The 17,291-nt window shown below is 52.5% G+C and overlaps 2 protein-coding genes across 2 annotated transcripts; one reads left to right on the forward strand and one right to left on the reverse strand.

Annotated features, from left to right (window-relative positions):
- LOC119107479 (GAS2-like protein 1) lies at nt 1–2,674 on the forward strand. Its single transcript, XM_037230924.1, has 4 exons — nt 1–12; nt 546–722; nt 1,763–1,888; nt 2,231–2,674. Exons 1-4 carry the CDS (start codon nt 1–3, stop codon nt 2,426–2,428), a joined length of 513 nt encoding a protein of 170 aa, XP_037086819.1. The 3' UTR covers nt 2,429–2,674.
- A 1,373-nt stretch (nt 2,675–4,047) lies between these two features.
- LOC119107206 (eukaryotic translation initiation factor 2D) lies at nt 4,048–12,799 on the reverse strand. Its single transcript, XM_037230604.1, has 6 exons — nt 12,718–12,799; nt 8,315–8,383; nt 6,514–7,821; nt 5,902–6,115; nt 5,061–5,238; nt 4,048–4,117 (listed from the first exon to the last, which is right to left on the reverse strand). Exons 2-6 carry the CDS (start codon nt 8,368–8,370, stop codon nt 4,059–4,061), a joined length of 1,815 nt encoding a protein of 604 aa, XP_037086499.1. The 5' UTR covers nt 8,371–8,383; nt 12,718–12,799; the 3' UTR covers nt 4,048–4,058.
- Nucleotides 12,800–17,291: the final 4,492 nt, after the last annotated feature.

The following is a 17,291-nucleotide window of genomic DNA, read 5'->3' on the forward strand; positions in this document are numbered from 1 at the left end:
ATGGCGCTGCAGGCGAGCGGCAGCTGCGGCGGCGGCGGCGGCGGCGGCGGCGGCGGCGGCGAGGTGCTGACGGTGAGCGCTGCAGCGGCGGCGGTCGATGTGCGGAGCGGGGTCGCCGGTAACGAGCCGCCCCCGGACCGGGAGTCGAGCGCCGGTGCTGACAGGACGCGACGTCAGGGTCACAGGGCGACGTGAGGGAAATGGTCGACAGCCGGGACGGATCACAGCTGTGTTACTCAGGCGTTGGACAATCAGGTAAATTGAGGGTGGCGTGAGATTAGAATGCTGCTCAGGAATGTGGCAGGTCGCGTGCCGCTACCAAAACAGGAACGTGGGTGCGTGTTGAGGTAAAATGTTTCGATGGAGAAGTTTGTTCTGAACGTCAAGGTGAGGATTAAGCAAAAACACACCGAAGCTACACATATTTAGCTAGGTTATTGCCACGGCTGCGTAGAGATCTGAGTCGGACAAGTTAACTAGTAGCCGTGGTCACTGCGCGCGACGGCGTCCTACGCACGCGCCGACACTCGTGCCCGGCCCTGCAGACGGAGGAGCGGACGCAGCAGCTGCGGGAGCGGCTGCACCAGCTGGAGGTGGCCACATCGCGGCGACCCCAGGCGACACACCGCCCATCGACGCCGGCCAGCTCCGTGGCGAGCACCCCCACCTGCCGAACACCCACCCATCCCTCCAGCGGCGAGAACAGCCTGCTGGACAAAAAGGTACGAGAAGGCTGATCAATACACCGTTTTAGGATAAATACTACGTAGAAAGGCACGAAAAGGTCACTTAGTACACCTATCTTAACCCTCGCCCAGATTCGCCGTTTTTCATGGCGCTGACTGATATGAGAGGGGATCAAGGTGACTCTCCCGGCGTTTCCGAACTAATAAAGATAGAGCTTAGCAAAACAAAACAAAAAACACTAGTGGATTGGTCTCAACTAGATTTAACGCTCTCTACAAGTTTGCATGTTGTTAGGTCAAAACGGACCCCATTATGCCAGGCTGAAGGTCAAATGTTTCAGAAAATCTCACTTTTTCCACTTAACTACAAATACCAGAAAATGTCCCGTGGCGATATAAAACCGAAACAGACGTATTCCTTGTCCAGCTCTGAGTACATTGGTGCATATTTTGACGTGTTTTGAGAACAAATTTATGAAATATGAATTCGTTAATGTAACAATGTCAGCCCGCGGCGCGTGCGTTCCGCGGCACCGTCGGTTGCCACCCGCCGCCCGCGTCGGCCGTAGATCGCCATGGTTTTCCTCAAAAACCGCCACAGGTCCGAAACCAGAAACCTTGGGAACACGTTCTTCGTGTCCAATCACGCGCGATGGGTGCTCCATAGGTTACCGAAAATTTGGGCCCGATAGCGCAACATGCCGGAGAGGAGGTATTCGAAATCGCATGCCCCCCCCCCCCCCCCTCCTATCAGGGCGAAGGTTAAGAGAACAGCCCGCTAGTCAAGACGGCGTGTAAAATCAAACCACAAAATAGGGTCGTTTAGCATCTGATGCGTTGGGGTGCCACATTCCTCGAGCACAGAAAACCCCAGAACCTGTGACGAACACCGCTCCTGTCATGATAGCACAGGGCCCACACCATTGTTTTAACGCTTGCAGAACTGAATCCTACCGAATATATGAAACTGAATCATTAAGGTATCCCCCGGGATTGGCGTCAAGAAGGTGGGCAGCGACGGTCGCTCTCCGCCCCGCCTGACCCTCCAGCGGTGACGCCTTCCCCCCTCTCCGCAGGTGCAGCAGATGGTGGAGGAGTCGGCGGCCGGCTGCAAGTGCCGCAGCAACTGCATGTCGGACGTGCAGCTTCGCCGTGTGGCGGAGGGCCAGTACAACGTGGCGGGGCGCACCGTCTTCATACGGGTGAGTGGGGGTCACCGGAGGCGGCGAGCGCGAGGCGGAGGACGCCGGTGCCGCAACACGGCTCGGGTCGGGCCGCAGATAGGACAGCGTGCGAAGGTTCCGTGCTCATGACTATGCCCACAGATATGTAACACAAATGTCCACGCATTTTGAAACGAATGTCGATTCGCCGATGCCTTGGGTTAAGCGTAGTAACTGCTGCCGGTGTATCCCCAATCTCAGTTCACAAACTAGACCTGTACAAGTGGAAATTCCTCGCGACTCCACTCGTCCCGTTGTGGACGAACGTGTCGCGAGCCGTCACGCCACGCCAGTTGACCGCGTCCGCGCGTGTGCCTCCAGCTGCTGAAGGGACGTCACGTGATGGTGCGCGTGGGCGGCGGTTGGGACACGCTGGAGCACTTCCTGAGCCGGCACGACCCGTGCCAGTCGGCCAGCCTGCCCGGCTCGCTGGCCACCGGCGGCGGCGACACCACCGAGATGTTCCTCCGGCTGCCGGCCACGCCCCGCTCCCGCTGTCAGGTGCCCTCCAACGGCTGAGGCGCCGCCCATCGGCAGCGGGCCGCCCGGCTGGACATCGGTCCGCTGAACAGGCTGAGGGGAGCCGCCCGAGCCGGCCGCCGCCCATCGGCAGCGGGCCGCCCGGTTGGACACTGGTCCACTGGACAAGCTGAGTGGGGCCGCCCGAGCCGGCCGCCAATCTCGGCACCGCGCCAGCAGCCGTCTGGCGGACGCACGACGAGAGGAGAACCGGTCGACCGGCTGGGTCGCTTTGATGAGCCGGAGCCTCCCCTGTCCGTCGATGGCGGCGAAGGAGACAGCTCTCGTGCAGTTCCAGTTCTGGACGCGCCGCCGTGATAGCGATGCCGACCACGGAGCGATGCGGTGCGATGCGGTGCGGTGCAGTGTGGGGCGACGCGATGCAATGCAATGCAATGCGAGTGCAATACGCGTCGCGCACGGCCCGAACGCTGTCACCGCATCGCTCGGAGTTTCTCGCTTCCGGCGCCTGCGCGCTCCTCTCGCGCGACGCCCACTGTAGCTTGCGAAGATGCCATAGGTGTGCTGTTGTGTCGCCGCGCCGCGCGGCTCGTTGCGGCCGGCGACTGTCCGTCATCAGGGTAGGTCGAGCCGACCAGCCCCGCCCTTCCCCGCCGCGAGGATCTGTGCGCGCTTGTCTGGGCGCAGTTGCGACGCCAGGCGTCCGGCTCCTGACCGTTAAACTGAGTTGTTTAGCCGCGGAGCGCGGACGGTGGCAAGGGGTGAGTGTTTTCCCGGTAGATTACCGTTGTTTGGAATGCCATCGGAGGCGTGAGGACCGTTTTCTCGATACATTACCGTTGTTGTATTGCCATCGCAGAATTGAGTTGGTGCATGTTCGATAGGAGCGCCGTTCGACGAAAGTCGTCACATTTGTTTATATTCGGAAGATTTACTTGTACAATAAACCATAGATACTCCAGTCGCATTTCCACCTTTCACTGGCCCCACTCTGCGCGGCATCCGTACCACGGAGGTACACAGTGCGAACGGGTATCTGACCACCAGAAATAGCGGTGTGATGACCCCGAGTCAGCCACGGGCTCCGCATCATCGGGCCCGCACGGCTCCGTGTCGAAGGTCGTCCAGGCCGACGTTCGATCGTTCGGTGTCGGCGACGACGCCCTTCCGCCGTTAGTGCCAGCTGACGCGGCAGGAAGGCCGCCGCCCCCCCCCCCCCCTCGCCGGTCCCGTCAGCGGACCAGAGCCGGAGGATGGAGAGGCGGTGCTGAAGCTGGCCGTTGGTGACAGTGTGACGTCACGCGGGGTGACAAGATGACAGCTGCTGAGTGGCTTCGTTTGCCAGCAGTTAAGTTACTTGAGCTCATGAACGAAACCAGTTTTTTACCGGCATCGCACCACTCCGTAAAGTGGTGTAACAATTCTGAACTGATCTGCTTTGAACACGCCAGGCAAAAGATGCTTGTGGCCATCATGATCTCGGCAGTGGCTATGCCTTCCACAATTCTTTTACGGTACAGTTTGTCTGTCGCAAATAAGGCCTTTCACGGAAATCGATGACATTATTTCTTGCCCCACACCGTCATGTCTCTGTTATCAAAAACAAAGTGTCAGCAACACACGGTTCAAGATGAACACGATATCACAAAGACAACACCAAAAATAACCATCACTTCTTCGGAGCCTTCTCCAGGCCTTTGATGTACTTCTTGGGAACCTTGTAGTCTTCTGAAAGGACAGAGAACATTTTCCCTTTAGACACACCAATCCCGTTGTTTTCTCGTAATCTATCGAAATTCAAATGATTACACTTAGCGTTGAGTTGCCACACAAATTGCTTAATATAGGGGTGTGTCCACATAACGGGGCACCCCTACGAAGGCACGCAATCCTTTTCAAATGCAACGTCGCGACGCAATAAACAACACAGAAAGGGCGGTGTTGTTTTTCCAGCCAGCGAATAACATATGGTTGGGCAACACCACTGGCATGGGAAGACGACAGAGGCTCTGCCGGGATCAGGCGCTGATGAAGGACATCCACAGATGGGAGGAAATTCAGTACTGTGGCCCGGCCGCACAACAAGGGGCCAGCACGCAACCGAGTCGTCGGAACGCGCTCAGACGCCCGATTATTCATTGATCTCTGGCGACTCTTATTGTCTCAAGGTGATCCCACCCGGCCAAGATCAGACGGACTGCGCGGAGCCTTTGTCAGCGGCCCGACCCGACCCAATGACACTTCTACAACATGCGTTGAGGGAGTACGTTCTGGCTGAGCGCGTTTATCCCTGGCATGGGTAAAATAGGACGTTGCACGCCACATCATTCCGCGTCGCTGAGGTGCGGTTACACACTGCAGTCACCAAAGCGCGCGATAAGCGCGCGCCTGGAAAGCAGTCCCGATCCCCATAAGCAGTGTCTGCTGCGTTCCCCGTCAAGGCCTTTTAGTACTGTCATCTTGTGAGAACGATAGAGACCGTTTCACAAGTTGTAATGTGCAGCGGCGGCGAACGGCGGCGACGCAAATGTGACGCGCGTGCGAAAAAACACCGAACCTCCCACTGGGATGTGGTGCTTTGCAACGTGCCGAGAGCGTGAACGAGACGCATCATACACACAACGCTAACGCGCCCCCGAGCGCATCCGGACGGGCGGCCATCCGTCCTCACCCTGCAGCAGTTTGCCGATGAAGCGGATCTGATTGCCCTGCACCATGACCTGGCTGGTGCCGGGCGGCCGGTTGGGCGCCTCGCCGACGCTGGTACTGGCCGCCACGCCCACCTGGCAGCGGTGCGCGAACTCGGCCGGGTCGATCCCGAACGCAGGCAGGTTCAGCACCATGGTGATCTGACGCACGGGCCGACGGAGACGCACGTGAGGCAGACGGCGGTCAGCGCCGACCGGGGGGGGGGGGGGGGGGCAGAGGGGACAGCTGCTCCCTCCCTCAAGCTTGGAGATAAATTAGCATTGATCCTATAACGCTGTGTGGAATGACATGACTTGCAAGCTGGTTTTGAACTCTAACGAATTTCGCGTATCATCCTCGGCAACGCTGTCCTCTGACCCACAGACGCCGCGTTGACGAGCGCCTGGGCACGCTGGCAGGTTCAGCGCCGTAGGATTCGACAACAAGCAGCGAGACGCGCATCCAACTCGTGCGAGACAACACGGACGGGGTCAGCATGGCCGTGATCTGACAAAAACCGCGGGCGGATGTACAGGCAAGGGCCAGCCAAGCCCGGCAGATTTGGCACCGTCGCAATGTGATACTGTACTAGGTAAACGCATCGTCAACAAACGGCGTTTAACACAGCTGTGAACGCATCCAAGGATTACACATCGGCAACCTGTCTTGCGCCATTATTTTGTGGCATGCATGCTACATCACGGCTACAATAGGTGTAAAGCCAGGCCCACGCCAGCATTCGCCGCAGGGGCCGGAGCGCCGGCTGTGGCTGCGCGACGGCCGGCAACCCAGCTCGGCCCGGCCCGGCCCAGCACGCGTCCCACCTTCTTGTTGCCGGAGCGTGTGGCGGTGTTGAGCTCGACGCTGGGCACGGCGCCCTTCTTGACCAGCGGCGGTTCGCCGCGGAACAGCACCAGGTGGCCGGGAGACATGCGCTGCAGGCAGCGCTGGTGCAGCTCGTCCCAGCGCAGCGCCGCCAGGGCGCCGTCGGCCCGGCCCGTCAAGCTCGACGCCAGCACCGGGTCCAGCCGCACCTGGCTGCGGGCAGCGGCGGCACGCGTCCGTCAGCTGATGCCGGAGCACTGGTGCCGCAGCCCAGAATGCTTACAGCAAAGGGTTTTGGTCGCAGGAAAAGCAACAGTCGTATGTTGCATAGCTATGGTGTCACGTGACGAATATCAGCAAGGACCACATAATCCGCCCCGATTCCATTAGAGGACAGCTGGTTTTAACTTATCCCAGCGATACAGTGGCTGCGGCCTGCCAGCCAGCGATAGTGCTGGTGCAAGGTTTTATTTGCATCGCATGTACTCCATCTTGCTTTCACATATTATAAGGCGTACGAGCGGAACCTTCTCTCCATTCACGTATGCGCCATGATGCAACTGGCCCCCACCAAATCATGCAAATTATCCGCCTCAAAAGGTTACACATACCTTTTGTTATCTTCATCCTGCAGCTGTTTCGTTTTGACATACTGCGTCAGGTGTTTCCTGACGTCCTGTGCGGACATGGGCGTGCCCTTGGCGATTTTGAGCTCCTTGAAGACGGCCGAGACGTTGCCGCTGACGATGTAGAGCTCCTCGATGCGCTCGATCGTCTTGGAGCGGTGTCCGGCCGGCTCGGGCTCGGCCGGGGCCGGCTCCTCCTCCCGACAGATGTCCCGCACCTTGTACGAGCGGATCTCCGGGTGCTCCATCGCCACTGATACGATGCTCTGTACGCCCTTCGCCAGCTCTTTCACCTCCACCAGGCCCTCCTTCTGCATTCGTTCCAGGAACTTGGAGATCTTCTTGTAGGAGGATTTCTTCACGTCCAGCGGGTGCGGGCTGTTGGGCTGCATGTGCTGCGCGTAGAAGTTCGAGACGAGGACGGGCAGCTCGAGACGCTTAGCGGACGTCCGCCACGCTTGTCGGAAGGCGTCGTACAGCAGTTCGTCCATGTTGACGGGCTTCGGGGGCTCGGGTGCCGGCTCGGCCGGCGGTGCCGCGTCGCTGTCCTCCAGGCGGAGGGCCTCGGCAATGAGCCTGGCCGTCTCTGAGTCGGCGTCGGTCCGCTCCCCCGCCTCCCCGGCGACTTCCCCGTCCCTGTCGGCCTGTTCCTGCTGCCCTTCGTCCTCCGGCTCCCCCTCGGAGCCGTCCACGTCCTCCCCGTCCTCCGCGTCACCTTCCGCAACCTCCGCGGCCTCAGCGTCCCCAGCCGCTGCCAGCGCGGGCGGAGGGCCCAGCTCGGGCGCCGGCCGCCGGCTGCCGAGCTCCCAGAGCAGGTCCCCCAGCACGTGCACGAGCAGCACGGCCTTGCCGCGGCCGGCCGCCATGTACATGTCCTCACTGCTGCGCGCCGCCCAGCCGACGGCCGCCGGCGCCCGGTTGGCGTCCGTGTTCACGGCGACCGGCACGCCCTTCTGTAGCCGGCCGAAGGCGCGCAGGCCGAGCTCGCGGTCGACGATCACGCCCGGCAGCATGAGGTCGGCGCCGCCGCGCAGCTTGGTCAGCACCGGCGCGAACGTGGTGAAGGTGGGCAGCAGGTCCGGGTGACGCCACAGGGTGTAAACGGTCGGCAGCAGGCGGCCGTCCAGCTCCAGCAGCACGGGCTCGCGCGCCGACAGGTAGCAGACGACGGTGGCACCGCCGTGCGTCACCAGGCGAGACACGGACACCTCGTCCTTGGTCGGGATCAGCTCGGCGCATGCCTCGGCCGTCAGCACCGGGAAGGCAGCCGCCAACTGCGAGCGCAGCTTTTTCCTGTGGGGCGGAAACGAGGGTCATTGATGCCATGTGCTTCGTGATGAAGTGAGACAATAATTGTGAGATGCACTTGGATTCTGGCTGCCAATTCTCAAGGCAGCAGTGTGTGTGCACTATGGTATAAACTCTTACAAACTTCGGAAGTGTCATTACGATTATATTCAGAACAGATTTTGCAGAAAATTTCAGACATCAAATCCAGCAATGCAAATCGCTTGGTGACACAAGAAGGTAACACCCAACCAGCCAGGCTTTGAGCTTTTCTCAGCCTGAAAGCCTGACATGCACATTGCATGGTATTCATTTAAATTTTGAATTAATAATAATATAAGGTGAAAAAACATTTAATACAGAACGTAACAAGACAATATTTCAATGCGCTTGCTTTTACCGAACGGTAGATAGTTTCTCGAAGGTAAAGTACGGCAGGAGTGTAACGGAAACATAACAGCATCGCAGACACCTTAAGTTTTTGGAAATAATTACTCACCTGTCGGATCCCTTAATTTGAGAATTTGATTTGACTCTAAAAGGCTTAAGAAACATCTTGATTTGAATTCTGAAAGCAAAAATCACATGATTGAACGCTGTTTTTTTCTTGCATATCACATCAATCCAGACGTGGTTCAGTAGCATGGACAACTAGGTATATTCCATAACCATCCGGAAATAAACTGCCGGAAAATGACGTTCGTTTTTAAGTTCAAAATACAACTATATCATGGGATATAGTAACCCAATGCATGTATGTGCATAGTGGTGGGTCTAGTGCGGGAAGAGGTAGGTAGTCATGCCGCCTTGGGCCCGTACACTTTGAAGAGGCTCATAACTGGTACAAGGGCCGCAGCTTTTGAACATCATCCATAAGGCAACAAATTAAGGTCTTTGGGCCTCCAGCCATCAGGAAGGGCAGCAGGTAAGAATTGAGGGTTCGTGGCGAGACAATTATTTGCTGATTGAGAGGGCGTTGGATGGACAGGGTGGTGATTAGAGAAATTGCGGGGCTCATTAGGCTGTCCAGATCCTCTACCCTGCTGCCGAAGATCCTCTATATGTCCACTTGCCGAGGCACTCTGATCGCTAAGGCTCCTTCCCCATTGTCATTGATTTCGTTGCATTTGCTCGGAGGGTCCTACGCTGTTCGCGGGCACTACATGCTAACCTGCCAGGGCCCTCTTTATCCACCAGGTGCCTTCCAAGGGTTATATTCGCTCGGAATGTTCTCTGTGCTGTCGCTGGGGCCACATATGTTAACCTGCCTGGCGACCCGTGGTTGCTCAGGGGCCTTCATCTTTACAATCATTCACGTAAAAAATGAGTTTACCTCACTTGGTCGGAGAGACCTGCGTTATTACTGGGGCTATGTAAGTTAATATACGAAGGTACTCGGTGCTCAAGGGCCCTCTTCATAGGTCAAGGGTTCTTTCCATTCACTCGCACTTGCAGAAGACCCTTCTCCGGGACCCGCCCTATTAAAGGAAATGTTCCACATTTGTGTGGGGTTTTGTACTGAACTAGTCATTTTGAAGACTATTTGGCGCAGTTCACAGCCCTGCCCTTCTCAGCTCTAAAACCATCTAGTTTCTGAGCTACATGCCCCCGAATAGATGTATACTATTTCGCGCTAACTGCTTCCAAGGTCATTCAGGTACACATGACGCCAAAGCATCGTCATTCAGATCATGTCATCCCATAGACCATGCGGCGTACAATGCCAGGAAAAACATGATCGTCGAGCCGTTCAGATGTGGCGTCCGTGAAAGAAAGCGGACGTCAGTTGACTCTCAATCAACGTTGAGAAAGCTGTGAAAATTTCAGTCACGAGCCACGTTTTGTGCTACATATTATTGACATTAGTACTAGCTTGCAAGTGTCTTAATTTGTATTATTTCGTAAGGGTCGGCCCCTCCCCCCCCCCCCCCCCAATGTTGGGTCAGGCCGCCCAAAGTTGGCTTGGGCTCCCCCAATATTTTTGGCCGGAACATTGAACATATTCTATTATAAACGAATAACTTAAGAATAGCGAAGCATCTGAGCATGTGAATGCAAGTAAGATTACTAAGCTTCTGGATCAATGCACATATACCCAAATTCATGGCGCTGGCTCCGGGAGTTCTCCCAGCAACAAGCTCTGCTTAGCTGGGTGGACTCCCTGGAAATCCAGCTCAAAACCCAGCACAAAAATGACCAGATAATTGCCCCCTCCGACTTGTGACTGTATAACCCTTACTAACATGGGGAATTGAGTGGTTGTAGATTATTGGGCGGTTGTAGCGGGCTGTCATTAGCTGATTTTGGCTAATGACTACTTTAAGCCTTTTCATCTATGACTTTTCCCTACCTCTCACATAACAAAATTCCCTCGGGTCTGCTCCACCTCCTCGCCTGTTTTTTTTTAAGCTTGTTTCATCTTCCTAGCTGGGAGTGCCGCGACTTGATTTTATGTTTTCTGGTGTTAACATACGGTTTACTGCGTCGCTGGGATTGAGGGAGGGGCACTCCTGGTTACCTGTTCTTGGGTAACGGCGTAGAAAAAAGTGCAGCAACACCACGAGAACGAGCCGAAACACGGGCAGATAACGATGCTTGCTCAGCGAAAATTCCACCACCACCACTGCCATCTCTCCGCGAAGTAAAGTACTACATGCATATCAATTTTGCACGGCTTGTTTGGCAACACCTCAATGTCATACCAACATTCCATGACACAATAAAACAATAATGCATTGCAGAGCATATTTCCTCAAAAGAAAAATATTGTTACCTAGAGCAGTCATTTCTACTTGAAAGTATACCAGCAGCCATAAGTGAGCTTATTTCATCATGCCTGATACTTCAATATCTTTAAATGTGGAGCATTCTCTTTTAATCAACCAGGGCACTTTAAACCCCATTTCCTTTAAGGAGACTGTTCCACATTTGAAGATATTGAAGCAAGCATCAGATGAGATGAAAAAGCTCACTTATAACAGTTGATACACTTGTAAGTGGAAAAGACTGCTCAAGACAACACAATTACTTTACATGGTAGTGACTATGCACCTCAATACATCATTGTTTCATCACATCATGCACCTTGCACAACATTGATTGAGGGCAAATTGGCAACTGTCATATCTGTAAATTGTGTTAACAAACACCGAAGATGAGCAGCTAAACAATTACACCCTTCTTGGCTTTCATCGCAGCTTGGAAAATCGAATTCAATGGTAGGGTTTGAATGGCATACTGGTACCATAGGTAACCATGGAATAGTCCCTGAAATAGGCAGCACACAGAGGAAGCAGAAAATATGATGAAGTTTAACAAAAAATTAATACCCAAAATCCAATGTTTCCTCAGGCCTCAAATTCTAGGGGGGAGCACCATATTGTGTGTCCATTACCCTTGATGAAATCCTAGATCTGCCTCTATGTGCATATTGTATACATGTATAATATACAATGCTTGCTAGCAGGCCTGTGCAGCACTCCAATTTTCTGCCACCTGGGTGGCAGGGATGTCCACATTTTTTCATACTGCAACACCCCAGCTTTGAGCTCATTGCCTTCAGCCCCTCTCCTTGCTCGAAATCGGCTATTCAGCATCAAACTGGGTGGCTGTCAAACCAGTATTTATGTGCCTCAGACTTGAGATGGGCTGAGCAGGCCAGATGTCTAGGTCAGGGTCCAAAGGGCAATATATTTACATCAATTAAATGCATTGGAGGGGGGGGGGGGGGCAGGGAGCCAGGATTCTGGCGGCAAAAATTTATATTTACACCTTGCACACCCTGCTGGATGAATTTTGGAATACTGTGCTTACACACAGTTGAGAGGACTAGAATATCTGTGATCTCATTGTGCAAGGGCTGAACATGTTTGTCTTTTAGGTGCTGCTACAGTTCTAAGTGGCAAAGCTATATTCATGTGAAACACAAGGCAAATATCACATGCCTACAGGCCTTTGTGGCACTGCTATATTCATGTGGAGCAAAAAGCAAATATCACATACAACTTTCAAGCACTTCCAAAGATCTGGGATTGATATAAGAAATGCTAACAATGTCAGTAAGTACTGATGGCCATCACCAATTTTATGCAATAGCAACTTCCCAATTGTATGACGAATATGCTCTACCCCTACACAGCTGTTCACTGAAATGCCCTATGCAGATAATTTATATGGCTGAGCTGTCCTGCCTCAAAACTGACAACACACATTTGGTTCACATAATGCCACATTCACATTTAGCATAAACAATTACCATCAGCTAATAAGAGACAAGTTGGATATCAGAGCATTAACAGCACTACATTCAGTTTCAAAACATTTAACAGAAGTATGATGGAAGTCCTAGTCAGCATGCAAATGATGCTTTGCATACAGCCTAAAAATGCATTAAACAGAGTGCTAGGGAAGACCAAAGGTAAACAAGTAAAACTGTGATGGACACATATGTCCCAAGATGAAAATAAATTATTGGTATTATGTGAACACATTTCTAGTCTTTATGTATCTGCTATGAATCAAAATGGCCCCCAGCATGACCCAATGACCCAATATATCTGGGTTATTTAGCTGCACACAGCTAAAACCCCAAAGAATGTTTTAATTTAAGACAAGTTTTATTGCACAGCTGAAAAACACATCAGACATAGGTACCTGAAGTTTGGTCAAGACTTAGTTTTCAATTAATGTTGGTAATCAACGTCTGATTAACTCCAAAGCCCAATCTCAAGCTGCGCTATAACATTGTGGTGTGAAATTAACAAAATACTACCAATATTACCATCAGTTAACAGCTAAGTAAGAAGCAACTACTCCTTGGCAGCACGGTTCGAGCGCAACCAGGCAGAGGCAGAATGACTTATGCTGTTTTTCTTAGTTACTTAGAGCTTTTACAAAACAAACCTTCGCTGTCACTTCTGGTAAAAAAACACGAATCCGACAGAGGCACAACACCCGGGGCTGTACCCATTACCCTGCCCTAAAGCGGTATCCCACAAACTCGTGTCGTTCTTTCACAACGTTATGTCGGCCTTGGTTATGTCATCCCCGCGCCAAAAACGCCGGTGGACATTCAGTTGCCTATAGTGCAGAATTATCTCCATATAGCGGTCTAAACTCCTCCAGAAACATCTGTATATATTTATTTTATAAAAAACACACAATGTCTTCCATGTAACACATCGTCAAATGGATTCACAAAAAGACGAAGAGAATATTCTTCAACATTTCTATATTTCTAAGTCTTCCTGTCATCACGTTTTTGAGCAGTATCTCATTAAACCTAAGAAGATTAAACGTGAGTCAAGCTTGCAACACATTTATACCAAACTGTATATTGATATTCTCAAAGCCTCACAATCTGGCTGAAAATGGTCTGGTGGATGGAAATGTGCCTGTACATCTGAAGGTCTAGAAAACCTCTGACGGACATACAACACTTTCCGAGATTATCGGTCAGCTCGAAGTCAATCCGTACTGACAGTTTCGATTGAGCTCCAGGCCCCATCGGGGCCTACGACGTCAAAAAAATCAAAGCTGTTTCGAGGAGAGAGAATGTGACGACGGCGGGAAAAATCGCGTTTGCAACGGTAACAACGGCAACGTATCAATAGTGTAGGCAGGGAGGCAAAGGGGGGCATGTCCCCTCCCCCCCCCCCAGTTTCCGAGGGGACAAAGGGCCCATTGGAGCCTACGATTAAAGGCCCGAAAGTCCGGCCGGAGGTCCCACTCAGGGGCCCAGGCCCGCAGGGCCGGGAATTCCAATGCTAGCCTGAGGGCCCTGCCGCTGATCAGGGCCCGCTGAGTCGATATGGGACCAATACTTCGTTCAGACACCGCCAGTAATGCACAGTCGGCTCCGTAGCGGAATATACCTAAGGGCCCATTTCCCAACCAGGAACAAAGCTGGATTCAGCGACTTACATTGTTAGGGCCCAAAAGCGCCTCACAGGGGCCCTGTGTTGCCAAGGGGCCACGGGTCTGGCCAGAGGCGGCGTTTGAGGAGGCCCGAAAAGCCTAGAGGGCCCATCGGGTCCGACGATGAAGGGCGCGATTGGAGAGTCTAAGGGCATAAAGGGCTATTCGGAGTCTTGCTCATGGGACCTCCGGCCTGTGAAGACAGACTCCCAATAACGACCACAGGGCCCTTTACGCTGGCCGGGGCCACGGGGTCGATAAAGGCCTAGTAAGTCGGTCAGGTACCACCAGTACCGCACAGTCGGCATGCAGCCGCAGCAGGAGGCCCGTAGATGACTGACCACCGCGGTTCAGTGATCCGCACCACTGATGGAGATTTATGTCTACCCCAGGGTCAGCTTGGATCCACCGATCTCCAACCGCCGTGCTGAGCCTGCCTACCAACCAGAGTTACGACGTCTCTTCCTTTTGCTGAAATGATTCAAATATGTAATATTCTTCTGTGGTGTTTAAATCTGTCTTATGTTTCAGTCCAGACCGTTCAAGTGGACAGTCAATCTCATTTACTTACGTTACAAATTTTCGTCTTCAAGGGCCTATGTAAGTGCGAAAATGACTACTCACGTGATGTACAACCACCTTGGTGGCAATTCATCGCAACGCTCTTTTCTTTTTAGGACATATCATGAAAAGCATCCAGAAGTAAAACGCTCCCGGCATCCGATGGCAACACCCCTTTTACATTTTTGAGCGAGTGCACTACCACTTATGGCATAAAGACTCCAGTTGACACTTCGACATACTTGCACGTCATTTTGAGCCCAACATAGATATATATATAATATATATATATATATATATATATATATATATATATACATATATATATTATATGTATAGTATATATATGGAGTATATATATGTATATATAGGTTGTATATATATATATATATATATATATATATATATATATATATATTGGCTTTGTTAAGTCAAAAATTTTGTTTTTGCTTTTATGTGCGCACCATTCTAGTTCAGCATCCTGGCAAATCAGGGCGAAAGTTATTAAGTATATTTCGGTTCTGACCAAAGTATATCGCCGTCGGCCAAGCAATGACTGAGATGCCCGAAGCCAGTAGCACAGTCCCACTAGCACCCTAAACCAGACCAGATATCGTTAGACCGCTGGCCTCCGACAAAACCTGCTGACACTGATGACTCACGTGGTGCTTCCACATACTGCTTAATCGTTGGTGAAGGTGGACTTCCCAAAACTCGTTAGTAGCTTGATTGTACGGGAGGCTGCTGGCACGTTTCCCATTCATCCGGCACCCCCTTTTTGCTGAGTTTCCTGAGACGCAGTAATCCGGCAGCTTTGCTCTCAACACGGGCCCAATGTGAGGTGAGTGCCACAGTTGCCGCGCATACGCTGCGGGAAATGTTTGGCAAAAACGATACGCAAAAGCCAGCATATGCCACGAGCTCAGGATTTGTTGGGGTTTGAGAAGCGCCCATTAGATACATCTGTGGAGGGATATTTGATTGGATGCGTGCTCTGCGCAGCTGCCCGGCTGCCGCTGGATGTTGGGTTCCGCCGGCCGCCGCCTTCACGCCTCCTAACAAGAGCAAATTTATAATAAGGATTTCATTGGTCAGCAACCGAGCCAGATGACGTTAAGCGCACGACTCAGCACGCATAGACTCCGGTACACCCGACATCATCACACACGTGCGAGCCGCAGGGCTGGGATGTAGCGGGTGACTGGGGTACTGGTGGCGCGGGAGGTCCGGTCAGGCACCATGAACGCTGTCTCCCCGTAAATGGTTGCGCACCCGTTCACCACCGTATCCCACCTCCATCGTTTAGCTGATGATAATATTCGAGTGAAACAAAAACAGGACTATATACATTGAGCGAAATTAATCGCCCTGAACCTGCACGCCCGCATTGGCAGGATTTGAAGCAAACGGCGAATTACATTGGCCAGGGCCCACTGGATGTCACTCTTGGGAGCCTCCCTCCCCTATCGTTCTTAACGAATCCACGCAGACTTCCATGCATTCGGCGTCGCACCCCATTCACTTGAAGCTACACAGCATCCCCTGGCTCCCACGTCACCCCACTCATTCTTGGCTCGCACACTGGGTGGGACCCCTCCCCTTTCTGTTCGAATCATTGTGAAAAATAAAATAAACAAAAAAAGACACCGACGAGCTGACAAATACACTAACGTTTGAGCCGTTAGAAAACTTTCATGAGCATGCGGATGCGGCCTTACGCCGAGCCCGATCGCGAAGCGGGAAAGTTTAGGGCCGTAATTGAAACAACCTGAATCCTCATGCCCACCTCTAACGATGAAACCAAGGAAGCCTCGGCGAAGGCTAGTGAACGAGCCGCCGCGATGAAGCGCGAGTCACCGGCGCCGTTCGCCGTGTCCACCAACGCCGGGCGCGAGTGCCCTGTCGCCGCCCGACCAAAGCACCTCCGGCCTCGCTTCAGGGACAAATAATCAAAACGCAGCTCATCACCTGTCATGCTGTCATTCATACATGACCACGTGTTGGATTACTATCAAATTTGCGTTCTCCGTCCTCACAAGTCCACAGCCACACGCTGGTCCAGCGCCGAAACCGCCTGACACATGCCCCCTCTCATCCTTAATCATGATTTCATACCTGTCGCCCCGAGAAGCAGAACCCAGCCGGGAGGTCGCATGCCCGTGCCCCCCCCCCCCCCCCGCTCCCATTCCCCAGTAACACAGGAAGCGGAAGAGATTGTTGTGGCAAGCGCCCGCCCGGAGAGGAGGAGTCAAGGGAGAGCTTCGGATCGTACCGGCGTCCGTGGTTCGGTCGGGATAGGAAACAGCAGCCGATGGACGCGCATAGCAAGCTGTCATGTGTGGTATGTTCCAGCCCACTTCTGTGATGTTAAACATATCGGTAATGATATGCTTTTCTGCAGCCTTGTCAACAATGATCGTAATCTCAATATTGTCAATAGTCAATACTGTCAAGATCACGCCTCCACCTGAGTGAAAAGCAGTTTCAGTATACCGCCTATACCCCGCAGTGTCTCGAATTGGCTCGGACACATGCTTTTGGTCCAATTTTAGTCCCAATGCCATGACGTAAGAGTTACTGGAACTCAATGCCTCACTTAGATGAGGAAGGATGTGCATATGTTAACCTTGTTTCCCTATTGGCTTTGACCTATTTTGCCTCATTCTCTTCCCTGCTCTTATGTTTGCCCTCCCTATCATAATTGGTGCATAAACGCGGTTCTAGGCTGGTCCAATCTCTACGCATTTTGTGCTGTCTGGACTATGTAACTTCATAACCAGGTCTGCGTTCGCATATTTCGTAAACTTTCAGGAATCAAGCATATAATACATATATTATACAGCAACTCTCTTCCGGTATTATTTTGCCAGCATTCGTGCCATAATCTCTATATTTCTATTATTCACAACTTGTTATTGCAAGTAGCTGTCGAAGGATCTTCTGATATCTTAAATCATTCTAATGCCCTAAAACTTGTGTTTTTATTGATCTGATTGAAA

Source organism: Pollicipes pollicipes, unplaced genomic scaffold, assembly GCF_011947565.3.
Source record: "Pollicipes pollicipes isolate AB1234 unplaced genomic scaffold, Ppol_2.1 Scaffold_6686;HRSCAF=7923_pilon_pilon_pilon, whole genome shotgun sequence".
Taxonomy (NCBI): Eukaryota; Metazoa; Arthropoda; class Thecostraca; order Pollicipedomorpha; family Pollicipedidae; genus Pollicipes; species Pollicipes pollicipes.